General features: G+C 35.3%; 1 protein-coding gene across 3 annotated transcripts in view; it reads right to left on the bottom strand.

The window, feature by feature from the left end:
* GULP1 (GULP PTB domain containing engulfment adaptor 1) overlaps nucleotides 1–13,433 on the bottom strand; it is a 315,347-nt gene that overhangs the window by 60,566 nt on the left and 241,348 nt on the right. For all 3 annotated transcript variants that reach the window (XM_043488361.1, XM_043488359.1, XM_043488360.1), the window contains exon 5: nucleotides 5,094–5,165. In XM_043488361.1, coding sequence (XP_043344296.1) covers nucleotides 5,094–5,165 — 72 coding nt within the window. The remainder of the gene's footprint in view (nucleotides 1–5,093; nucleotides 5,166–13,433) is intronic.

Genomic DNA, 13,433 nt, shown 5'->3' with positions numbered 1-13,433 from the left:
CCCCTCTTACAGGGCTTCAAAAAGTTATTTCCTTTTTAGCATATGGATCACCCTAACTTGATTCAAAATAGATTATCTGTAAGGCAACGTGGAGTTTTGGTCATCTTTTGTGTGCCATATTTATTTACATTGTGTATTTCTTTCTAATTTAGGACAGATGTAAATACATGTGGTATACTTCAGTCCCAGAACAGAGAGTGGTTAAAGGCCTCTTTCTCTTTTCACGGCTTTGTACTGCCATGGAGAACAATATAATTAATGCATATAAGGATGCCTTGAAGTGTCTGCCTTGATATCCAGGGCAGGGTGGGTGGGTGGAGGAGTTCCATTTGTTTTATTTCATTTTGGATGGTATAATTTTTTAGTTTGTTCTCTGTCCTATCCTATAAATACAGGCAGTTTTTTCCCTCAGTATTAAGCAGGCTTACATTCTTCACATAAATGTGACTAATTCATGCCAGGGATTTCTTTTTTTTTTTTGTCTTTAAGAAACTTATTTTTCTTCAGTGCAGCCCTTTACAAATTATCCCAGCTCTCTCCCAAAGAAAGTGGATTAATTTGTTTCTTTTTCCCTTCATAACCTTCTTCCTGGATTGCTATAATCAAAACAATTTGGAGGTTTTCACATATGGAGGCGGACAACATAAATCAGCTGCTTTCCATCCATGTGAATGCATCTGAACAAAGCCAGCCCCACTGCTGGCCGTGGAGGTAGTCTAAAGCGGCTTCCTGGGTGCTGCTCTTTTCCAGAAACAGACAATGAGCAATAGCTCTTGAAGCCTTTTTCACATCAGGACACAACCGTTCCTCTGACCTCTTTTAGTTTCCAAATGCCCATCACAAAACAACCACGAATATTAAACTTATCTCTTATGTCTTTTCTGTCAGAAAGAAAAGAAGGGAAGAAAGAAGGCAGAAAACTGAACAAGGGGAAGAAGTAGGGGCTACAAGTAGAGCAAAGAAAGAGGGGAGCAAGGAGGGAGGGAGAGGGAAACAGAATGAGCCAGAAAAAGAAAAACAAACATAAAATATCTGATCTATGGCCTATGAAACCTTTGCCTTTGCTTCATATCAAGATGAAGTGATTGTGCTCAAAGAAGATTCAGAGATCATCCAATCTGATCGGCCCATTTCAAAGATGAGAAAATAAGTCTCAGGGAAGTTACTTTGGTCATAAAATAGGTCTGTAGCAATCAGCCTTAACTGTTTCACAGACCTTGAAAAACATTTAAGCTGGAGGATATATTTGTTCAATCTGTATTTTAAACAGTTTAATATTCTCATTCCTGCTTGTATTTTTTTAAAGATAACCTTATCCTATAGCTCCATGATCCCTCTAAGTCTTTTCCTACTTGCAGATCTCTGAATTGCATTCCGAAATACTTGTAATTTATATTTTGAAGATATATTCATGCTTATATTGTATTATTTTCTTGCCCTACGTACTACTTGAATTCTAATGTTTAAAAGGCCTCTTTGAAATTTTTTTTGCCCCCTCATCTTTGTTTTAGTGAATATATTTTTTGGTAATCTAGTAGAGTGATCTACTAGTAAAACTTGAATATAATAATCGAATAAAAATGTTCAAAGGAAGTAAAGCCTAAGAATTCTGGAGGCTATCTGGATACAACAAACAAAAAAACCAAGCTTTTATCATCACAAAATGATGAGGTATTACTAGAAGTCCTGTATAAAGTACTGCATAAATACTACGTTAAATGTATACCACGGGCAAATAGAACAGCTGAAGAAAATTTAAAAAGAGCACTACTGAATTTCAGTATCATCCTCATAACAATTTCTATTCATTTCTCAAAGGACTTAAAAAAGTGAAATCTAACTATATTATTAATGTAATACACATTATTAAGCATTTAAAATTAATGAATTAATTCTAATCCTCTTTGCGGTTCTTAGAAATTGTTGATTTAATTAAAAGTTTTGATAATCTCACAGGGAAATCAGTTATGTGTGTATGTTTTAAGAATTTTAAATAAGCTCTAATCATGTCATTAATTAAATAACTGGTTATAAAAACAAAAACCATTTGCAGAGGCTACACAGAAAGCATGAAGTCAAGTGGAGAAACTGGTGGGCCTAGATTTAACAGAACTTTTCATTATTTTCCAAGCCCACATGCCTTCATGTAACTGTAAGCTAGCTCTGCTTGGGTGAGGGGGTCTGTCCTCTAAAACTGGGGTCCAGGAGTGCTGCTCCCTGGTTATCTCCCAAAGAGTCCACAAAGTTTTGGCCCTGCATACCAAAATTCATCCACATGTAAATATCACAAACAGATTGCTTATGAAACCTCTGACATTGTTTATGAGCCTGCTGACATCTGCAGTAGTTGTATTAAAAATAAATAAATCACTATTAAAAATAAAATTTCTAAAAGTAACTTGGATACTAAAAGTAAGAAGTTGAAAGGGTTTTATAATTATTACTTTTTGAAAATTTTGGCATTTTCTTAAATCATAGACTAAAACATGATTAAGAGATGGAAATTGTTGAATGTGTTCAAGAAACAGAAAACATGTTGTTTTGTCATATGTAGAACTTTTGAAAGTAAACACATAAAAATTATGATATTGAAGAAAACTTTATAAATTGTAAATTCTCCACAAAACAACAGAAAAATAGTACCCAATAAAATAAAGTTTTAAAATTTTTCTTGAGAAATAATTAGGCATAAATAATCATAGCAGCATAAAAAATACATTATTGAAAATCATGGACATTTTCTATCATCTTGTGTTAGCCTTAAATTTTGAATATTTCTTTAATGTCAGAAGCTAATAGATTAATATTGCAAACATCTGAAAAATTACAAGGTTTAAATAAAATGCTACCTTGTGGGGAAATAAAATCAAATACTGAAATATAGTGGATAAGAAAGTACACAGAATACATATGTTTACGAAAAATAAGCAGTAAATTAAAATTAGATATGTGTACCCAAAACCCAGTTAATAAGCAAATTGTTCTTTTTCTTTTTTTTAGTAGAACCATAGCACCATCTTCTGGCTATCTTTACATGATGACAGAATTAAAGAGGAGCCAGTGTCTAAGTTCTTAAATGTAAATACTCATATACTCTGAGTTGTAGCATCTGACCTTTGACACAATAAACAAAAAAATTAAGACAGAAATGAATAAACAACATTTTTTATTATTTTAATTATTTCATGAATCATTACCTTTTTATATATTTCCCTGATCTACAAACATTTTGCAATCAACAGACTAAAGATTGTTTATAAGATTAAGTATTCTGAAAGGTACTTGAAAGAGAAAAGCTATTATCAACTGAGTATACATTTTTTAAACTACATTGCATGATTTTTATCTTATTGTAAATCACATTACTTTATAAACAGAGTACATTTCCAAACATGAAACTACATAAGAACTAAATACAAAGTTTCACAAAACCACATAAATACTAGCCTTTTTTAGAAGACATTTCATCTCAAATATCTTTTTATATATTATCACTCACTAAATAATTGAATACTTTGGGGTTTGGATTTGGGTTCATTTCATAAAGGACCTCCTAGGTACAAAGAAACAGTAAGTGTAAATATCATTATTCTTTTATAAACACTCTGATTATAGTGAAGTTGGACTCATGTCCAAAGCGTGCAACATTTTGAACATTTAGATGGAATCTTATTCTAAGTGTTGTCCATAAATTGTGAGACCTTTTAAATCCTGTTTTAGGGCTTAAAAGTATTTGCCAAACAAGCACAAGTACATTTGTGTCTAGTGAAGTTCACTCAGTTGTGTCCAACTCTTTGCAACACTATGGGCTATACAGTCCATGGAATTCTCCAGGCCAGAATACTGGAGTGGGTAGCCTTTCCCTTCTCCAGGGTGATCTTGCCAACCCAGGGATCAAACCCAGGTCTCCCACATTGCAGGCAGATTCTTTATCAACTGAGTCACAAGGGAAGTCTAATTTTTTTTGTCTAATGAATTGTTAAAAGTAATGATTGGCTTGTCCCTTTTTTTTCCAAATGGGAATGATATTACCTTGGATCCTTTTAGTATATTTCTTTAAAAACAGGAAAAATAGAAAATATTTTAAAAATATAGCAATTATTTAAAATAAATGGATAAAAATTATCTACTTTTACTTCTTTACCCAGAAAACAAGCCAACTCACTTCAATTTTTTTCTCAATTTAAACACTCAGTAAATTCCACCCAATATGACATTCTCAAAGCAAACTAATATATTTTATGTGGCTTTGTCTGGTGCAGAGGCCTACCCATCTTATAGAATAACTGGATAATCTCAAAACTAAATAAAGTTAGTGGAGGGTTGTTTCTCAAAAAAATTCTGATAACAACCAGAGAGAAGAACAATAAAGTATGTTAACAAAATATTGTTATGTTAAATTTTCTTAATGTGATGATAAATGTGAGAATTCTGCTGAAGGAGTTTTTGACTCTTAATATCTCAGAGGAAACAATGTCTTTGGGGATGGAACGTAATTAGAAAAACATGCAAAGGATGCATGGCAATTATGTAAGATTTTCTCAGGAAATTTGCTGATTATGAGCATGTGGAGCTGCTTACTGTTCTTTTCTGCTTTTATTTTCACCAGTTCCCTGAGTCTGCTCATGGATACGGCCAGACCCTTGTGGGTTTGTCCATTAGTATGTCTTTAACACTGCAAAATGCTGCTTTGGAATGAACTTTACTTCTACATTTCAACTGGGGGGTTCGATATTCTAACTACAGGAAATTGTTGGCTTTGAGTTAGGGCATGAGTCCACATTGCCCAAGCAAAGTAAAGGCAAGCTACAGAATGGCAACACTTATGAAATATTGCTGTTACACTTTTTGTTGTTGAGTATAAAAAATTACACCTTAAGAAACCATGAAGACTGTGCCACATTCAGAAAAATAATTGTGTCTACATAGTTATCATTAAATACATTTCCTTGATCTAGTGGTATTCATTTAACAGCATATTTTTACTAAGACTTATCTGCCACAGAGCTATAGATGCTTTGAAATTCCATCAGTCCACTGATGACCGAAGGTAAGTTCAGTATATGAGACACTTACTTCGAGGGCTTGCTTACCTTGAGTTTCCTTACAGCGTCTCTCACAACTTCTGTTCCTTTGGGCTGCTCTACTTCTGTGCTGCCAAGAAACTGAAAATGGTCACTGTGAGACAGGCGTTACCACGTCATCTATCATGAAATCATTTTAAAATATATCATGGAATAATAGAATGATGTGATAGTAATTCAAATCCAAATCCAACACAGAGGAGTTACTAATTTATATTACTTTACATTATATGAAAATGTTAACACATTACTTAGTCACATACAATTCTATTATTCTAAGACTTCTTAAAATTACACTTTTCCTAAATGATTTGCTTGCAGACTTCTAATGGAAAGAAAATTAAAGTTATTTTGTTGGGCCCAAAGGAATAAAGTTGATCTTTAAAACGTGAACAATTAAAAACTTGTTAACTGAAAATTTAAAGTATATACATTTTTTTCATGTCAAAGATATATTTTAAAAATTTAACGTGGTTTAATGCAGTTTATAATGTAAATCAACATTTTTCTGTTTTCCAATTAGCATATAAAATTTAAAAACACACATTTTAAATACTCAACATACACTATTCATCAAAACCATAAATTAAAGTACATTAAAAAATTAAAAAAAAATACATGCTCTAGAATATTAAAGGATCCCTAGAGGTTTTTAGTTAAAACCTAACCTATCCTCCCCAAAAGAACAAAGTTTTAAAATAATTACCACATGTAATAAAATATCTATCCTGGAGCAATACAATACCTCCTAAACCGGAGACCAATATCGTGAAACATTAAAGAAAAATTAGAACTGACATGTGGATATTTTATTCTACAGAATATTTTTAAATAAATAGCAAATAATCACTACATTCATTAGACATATATAATTTTCCAAAGACTTCTTCTCTTGTCACATACTACCAATCGTAATACCAAAGCGAGATATGAATTCATCTATATTATGAATTCATTTATGTTATTAAATACATAGACATAAGCATGGGTATGTATATGTGTATGTGTGGGTGCTAAGTCACTCCAGTCATGTCCTACTCTCTGCAACTGCATGAACTGTAGCCCGCCAGGCTCCTCTGTCCATGGGGATTCTCCAGGCAAGAATACTAGAGTGGGTTGCCATGCCCTTCTCCAGTATGTGTATATACTTTACATCAAATAATTAAGTAGAATCTTTTTCATGTGTTAACTCACAGAATGGAAGGGAACCAAACAGCAATATCAGAGTGAACTGGACATGGAACAATAGACTGGTTCCAAATAGGAAAAGGAGTACGTCAAGGCTGTCTATTGTCACCCTGCTTATTTAACTTATATGCAGAGTACACTCATGAGAAACGCTGGGCTGGAAGAAGTACAAGCTGGAATCAAGATCGCCAGGAGAAATATCAATAACCTCAGATATGCAGATGACACCACCCTTATGTCAGAAAGCAAAGAAGAACTAAAGAACCTCTTGATGAAAGTGAAAGAGGAGAGAGAAAAAGTTGGCTTAAAGCTCAACATTCAGAAAACTAACATCATGGCATCCGGTCCCATCACTTCATGGGAAATAGATGGGGAAACAGTGGAAACAGTGGCTGACTTTATTTTTCTGGGCTCCAAAATCACTGCAGATGGTGATTGCAGCCATGAAATGAAAAGATGCTTACTCCTTGGAAGGAAAGTTATTACCAACCTAGACAGCATATTGAAAAGCAGAGACATTACTTTGTCAGCAAAGGTCTCTCTAGTTATGGCTCTGGTTTTTCCAGTGGTCATGTATGGATGTGAGAGTTGGACTATAAAGAAAGCTGAGCACAGGAGAATTGATGCTTTTGAACTGTGGTGTTGGAGAAGACTCTTGAGAGCCCCTTGGACAGTAAGGAGATCCAACCAGTCCATCCTAAAGGAAGTCAGTCCTGAATATTCATTGGAAGGACTGATGGTGAAGCTGAAACTCCAATACTTTGGCCACCTGATGCGAAGAGCTGACTTATTTGAAAAGACTCTGATGCTGGGAAAGATTGAGGGCAGGAGGAGAAGGGGACAACAGAGGATGAGATGGCTGGATGACATCACCGACTCAATGGACATGGTTTTGGGTAAACTCCAGGAGTTGGTGATGGACAGGGAGGGCTGGCGTGCTGCGGTTCATGGGTTCACAAAGAGTCGGACACGACTGGGCCATTGAACTGACCATGATTCCTTCTTTCATTCTTGAAAAAATAACAATAACTAAAGAAATTAGACTTTTGTTTTTTAAATTGGGCTCTATGTATTACCTTCATGAGAATTACCTAGGAAGCAGGTTAAAACATAACAATGCAGATTCTTTGGCCTAATAAGGGTAGGCCTAGGGAATTATATTTCTAAAACCATCACAGGTGATTTCTTGTACTAAAAATCTAAGGAACAGACTTAGTAAATAGTAACAGGTCAGGAGAATAGTGGAAGGTTGATAGAAAAGCTGAGATGAAAATACAGGAGATAACTGCTGATCCCCTTTCTGATGAGCTCATGGAAAGAAAGTGAAGCTCAGAAGCATTAAGATAAAAATGTTTCAATTTTCAGATTCTATAAGATACAACAGTTTCTTTTTCTAATATGTTTAAACTATGTCAAAAAACTGCTACTAGGTCTAGATGTAATATCATTAAGCACTATGTTTGCCCCAAAATGATCTCAAGTTGGTTGACCAGACCTGCAAAAAAGACCAAAATAAGGGAAGAAATTCTCAGTTAAAAAGGAATTCAAAAGTTGCCACTAAGATATGGAAGACAACCAAATTGATTCCTGACACCAATGGACCCATCACATTTTCTTCTGTTTCAGGTCAGTATACTCAACCTTGTCTGTATGATATAATTACATGGGAGCTTTAAACAGACCAGTGCCTGGGACTCTGATTTAATTAGCTGGGGGCGGAGTTAGGGCATCCGTGTATGTTAAAGCTCCCCAGGTGATTTTAATGTGCCACCAGATTTGAAAAGCACTGTTTTAGATCATCCAGAAAGGATAAAGGGTCTAAGTGACAGGAGGGGAGCTAACACAATAGAAGCTGTTTAGTCCTGAGAAATCTAAGGTGTAAACTGTTCTCAACATCTCTGTATTTATCATATCACTGAGAGATTCCCCATTAGTGGTTGGTCTAGAGTTAGCAGAACTGGGAGGTGAAAGCAAACTCTTTATAGATAAGTGATTATTGAACTACAAGAAGTGTCTGATGGGTCGCTAACAGACTGTAAGAGTTACTGGAAATATTTATGGAAAAATATTCCTTACTTTGGCAGCAATGTCATGAGTCATAGGGTTATATGTAAATAGGTCCATATGGGAAAATGATGGAAGAACTCCAAGTGCTTTCTAAATGAATCAACCTCTTGTGGTACTCCAGGAACCTCTTAATATGTTTCCTTCACATGGGCTTTAATTAAGTCGTCTGAGTAATGAAACAGGGAGAGACCTTCAAAGGCTGTGGGAACTAAACTTAAAAGACATCTGATATGGAGCTTGCCACTTAACCCTTTTCTTCTGTGTAATGTTGGATGCACTGAATGGGAACAATTTTAAAACTGAAAAGCAGATTATTCCTCATAATAGTTTATTTTAAGTTAAAAAAGTCATAATGCTTCCTCTGATTAAGGTTTGTATTTGTATGCATTCCATGTCTATATAAAATATTTACAAGACTCTTGAATGTGATGCAACATGCTGGAATAAACTCTAGGCTTAGAGTTTGAAAATGTTTGAAAAGTCACGATTCTTGAAAAACAAGAATAATTTTGTTCTTCTTTCCTTACAAAATTGCTCTGAAGACCAATTGCAATAAGAGATGAGGGAGAAAAAAACAAAAAACCTTGTAAACTGCAAAATGCATTATAATTATGAGGGATGGCCACTTCTTAATTTACTGATTCTTTGGAGATGAAACTAGAATTTAGTGGATATTGGTGCTGCTCAGCTTTGCTTGGATCCTCTTTATCAGCAGTGGGATCCATCCTCCAGCTTCCCCATGCTTTGCTGGTGAGGGCTCACAGCAAGAGTTTCGGAGAATTCCCTTCTGTCAATGAGGTTACTTTGCCAGTACTGAGACCTATAAACTCCTGGGAGTTTTCTGCTATCACAACAATTCTTTAACCAATGACTGGTGCAGAAGTGCAGAGGGCTGGCCCCTTTGCTGGGAAGTGGGGCAAACTCTAAGGTGTAACATCATGATGCAGAGCTTTCCTCAGAATCAGGCTGCAGCTGAGGATTCGCTTGATTTCTTCCCCTCATCTGTCTGCCTTCCCATGTCCTTACGGACTGCTCCTGGGAACACTTCCTTAACGATCTACTTCCTGCCAAATCTTAACCTCAGGTGCTAATTCTGGGAGGAATTGCCTTAACACGCTGTTAAGGGCTTAAATGCTTACATTCAGGAACACAGAGTCTGGCACACTAACCCACCAACAACCGAAATACTCTGGTCATAGTACTGTCAAAGGCTTGGACACAACACAGGTTAGAGGAAGGACTTTAGTTTCTGTATTTTCCCACTCTGCCTGGTGTCTGAAGGGTGAAGGAAAAGAAGGACCAGAATGAAGCCATCGCCAAGGGGTTAATTCATCCCATCTCAATCGAGCTGTTAGCTAGCAGGAGAAACAAGGCCAGGGGAGCTGTGGATTGCAAGATTACACCACTGAAATGAGTGAGAACTCACAAACACAGTACATCAGGCCCATCACCAATACACTAGAGACAGAGAAAAGACCATAAAAGACCCAGAGAGAAACAAAAATCCCACAAAGGCCAGGAAATACAATATCAGACTTCACATCAGCAATAACAGAAGAAAAATAACTTCAAATTCTAAGGAACCAAAAAAAAAAAAAAAAGAAAGAAAGAAAGAAAGATTTAGGGCAAGATTACAGATTACCAGGAGGGGGAAAAATATGTACTAAGATGGACTAAAAATTTAAATTCCCGTGTCCCACTTCTCCATAGGAGAAGAGGAAAATATGTAAAATACAGCAAAGGAAGAAATGCAATCCAGGAATCAAGGGAGGATGACAGTCACTACAGATATGACAAGTTGAGGCACAAGAGTTAAGCTGGTTATCCAGAAACAAAGAAGAAAACAACGAGCTGAAGTTAGTTGTCTCTGTGAATGATACTTGGGGAAACAGCTGGGTAACATTCTGTTGTTTCATTACAAACCTTGGGGAAATATTTAAAATTGACATAGATAACATTGATAAATGCTTCCCTGGTGGCTCACTGGTAAACAGTCTGCCTGCCAATGCAGGAGACACAAGTTTGTTCCCTGGGTCAGGAAGATCCCCTGGAGAAGGAAACGGCAACCCATTCTAGTATTCTTGCCTGGGAAATCCCACGGACAGTGGGCTACAGTCCATGGGGTTGCAAGAGTCGGACATGACTTAATGACTAAACAACAACAAACTTTGGTAAAATAAAAATTGAATTAAGCCCCCAAATGATAACAAGTTAACGTTACACATACTCATTTATTCCTTAAAAAAAAAAAAAAAAAAGTATTTACTATGAGTCAAGCATTTGCTAATTGTTGGATATATAAACGGTGAAAAGTGCCCCTGTTTGAGGGTAACTTACTTCCCAGTGAGCATACATGTGTGTGTATGTATGCAGGTATGTATATATGAATGCATCTATATATTTCTATGTTTATATCTAGATCACAAACAGATTTCTAATACATCTTAGATTGTATAAGATCAGGAAAGTTCCCTCTAAAAAAGGTGACAATTTAACAGAGACCTAAATGAAAGGAAGAAATGAAACATACACTCAAACACATTGAGTTTAAGCTCCTCTGAGGTGTCAGCTAAAGAAGCACACTCAACAGCTGGGAGTCCAAAGTGGAGCTTGGGGAAGGAGTATTCTGGGAAAAGGTATGGATTAAGGAGACCCTGGAACTGAGGTTTCAATGGAAGGACAGAGGAGTGCCAGAACCACGGCTTCCGCAGGTAGCCGCCGTGCTGCAGAGGGCGATGAGAGAAGGATGTTGCCAATGGAAATAAATGTCGGGGGCAACAGCAGGGAGAATCAAGAAAGTTGTGTGTGCTTAGGTGCTCAGTCATGTCTGACTCTTTGTGACCCCATGGACCGTAGCCTGCCAGACTCCTCTATCCATGGGATTCTCCAGGCAAGAATACTGTAGTGGGTTGCCATGCCCTCCTCCAGGGGATCTTCCCAACCCAGGGATCAAACCCAGGCCTCCCACATTGCAGGCAGATTCTTTACTGATCAAGAAAGTTAGATCCTTAATATCAGTAATTAAGGTTGTCAGATCAGCAAATAAAATTATAGGATGCTGCTGTTGCTGGGAATGTAAAATGTTACAGCCACTCTGAAATATAGTTTGGTAGTTTCTCTGAAGACTAACATGAACTTATCATAAGACAAAGCAACTGCACTTTTTGGTATTTATACCAAAGAGATGACAATTTATATTCTTGTAAATATTTTTGAAATGATATTCACAGTGGACTTATTTGTAAAAATCAAATGTCAGAAACAACCCAAATATCCTTCAGTGGGTGAATGGTTAAACTAAACTATGGTACATCCATACCATGGAACATTATTCAGCAATAAAAATAGATGGGACTATTGTTACACACACAACCTGAATGACTGTTAAGGAAATTATGCCGAATAAAAGAAGTCAATCTCAAAAATTCTCTTTTTTGTTAGAAATTTACCCAAGTAAAAAAATACAGATTTTTTTTTTTTATAATCTTTCAGAAAATGGAACATTGGTATGGTGAACACGTTCAACTCAGTAAAAGTCATTGCTTTTATATTTTAGCAACTTTATGTCTTAGCTCCTCCATGTGGCAGCAAAAAAATAACACTGATGAGAAGAGAGTATAATATCAGACTGTTTTGCTTTATACATGTAGATTCTGAGTGCTATTTTTCAGCGTGGCAAAAGAGCAAAAGAAAGAGTTATTTGTTCCGTGGCCATGATAATGGTGGGTGCAGAATATTTTAAGTACTCAAGATTTTATCAATTCTTTTTCTTCATAGTCTCAAAGAGACAACATTCTTTTCAGCACACGTTGCTCTTTTTTTAGAAAGATCAGGCATTAGACCTTACCTAAATCCAAGTGTAAATCCCATACACAAGTATGTGCCTGTGTTTTGAAAATCTGCAACAAAATTTTTCTTTTTACTTATGAATATTTTATTTTAATAGTAATGTATGTTCTCTATAGGAAATTTAGAAACTATAGAAAAATGTAACAATGAAAATAAGCATCAACTTCTTTCTTATAATCGAGGTAATTATCATTGAAATGTAATATGCTTTAAATTCATTACAATAAAAGTAGTCTGCCAATCAATCAGCCAGTGACAGTATTAGGCAACTTTACCAAAAAAAAAAAAAAAACTCCTCTTAAATTACTGTATATTACTGATTCCCTTTTGGGCATTATTGTGTGAGTGCATCTGTGTGTTTGCATTTACATTTTGGCTACTAGTTATTAAAAGGCTACTAGCTATTAAATTAATCCTAAATAATATGCACAGAGAGAAAAGATATAAAACATAAAGGGACATTTAGAAGATATTAGACCATGAGAAGTAAGATGATAGTGATCTAAAAATGTCTTGTGAGTTAGTCTATATGTTTAAAGGTTTAACAATGTAGCATATATTTTTCACAGATTTTACAAAACTATAAAATGTCTTTGGAAAATCATCAATAAAGACTTTGACAAATACTGAGCAAATTTTTATAGTCTAAAGGTAATTATATTAATATATTCCATGCAGATATTTCAACCTATGCATCTCTTTGCTCAGTGCATTTAGAAACTTTGTAAATGTACTCATAGCAGATATTTTAATGGCAGCAGTTTGTTGAAATTAAAAACATAAAGCATCAGTAAACTCACTATTATATACAAAAATATTTACTTTATAGACTTTCAAAATTTGAATGCTATTAAGTTGTTTCATGTTTGGCTTAATACTTTCCAAAACTCCCACAACTATTTTTCAATTAATTAAAATGACAGGTTCTCTTCTAACTAATCTCAGATGATGTCTGTAGTCATTCCTTCCAGTTATTTCATTGCATTCCATTATGCCTAAAATAAGCATTTTTCAGAAACATATGTGAAAGTTTGAGGATTACACCTTCATTTTCAAATATTACTTGAAATTGACTTTTTTTTTCCACTTGAACAGCTAGTTTATTTTATGACTTGCTTCTTTGCCAGTAGAGAGCAGTGTTGGACATCATATGGACCCAACTATACAATCTGCTTTGCTTTCCCAAATGTTTTTAGAATCATTCTATAAACATGAACACTGTAGGTTTTTAAAAAATGCCAGGTA

This window comes from Cervus canadensis, chromosome 15, assembly GCF_019320065.1.
Source record: "Cervus canadensis isolate Bull #8, Minnesota chromosome 15, ASM1932006v1, whole genome shotgun sequence".
NCBI classification, from domain to species: domain Eukaryota; kingdom Metazoa; phylum Chordata; class Mammalia; order Artiodactyla; family Cervidae; genus Cervus; species Cervus canadensis.
The sequence above is the reverse complement of the archived record's forward strand: the minus strand, read 5'-3'. Positions and strand labels throughout refer to the sequence as shown.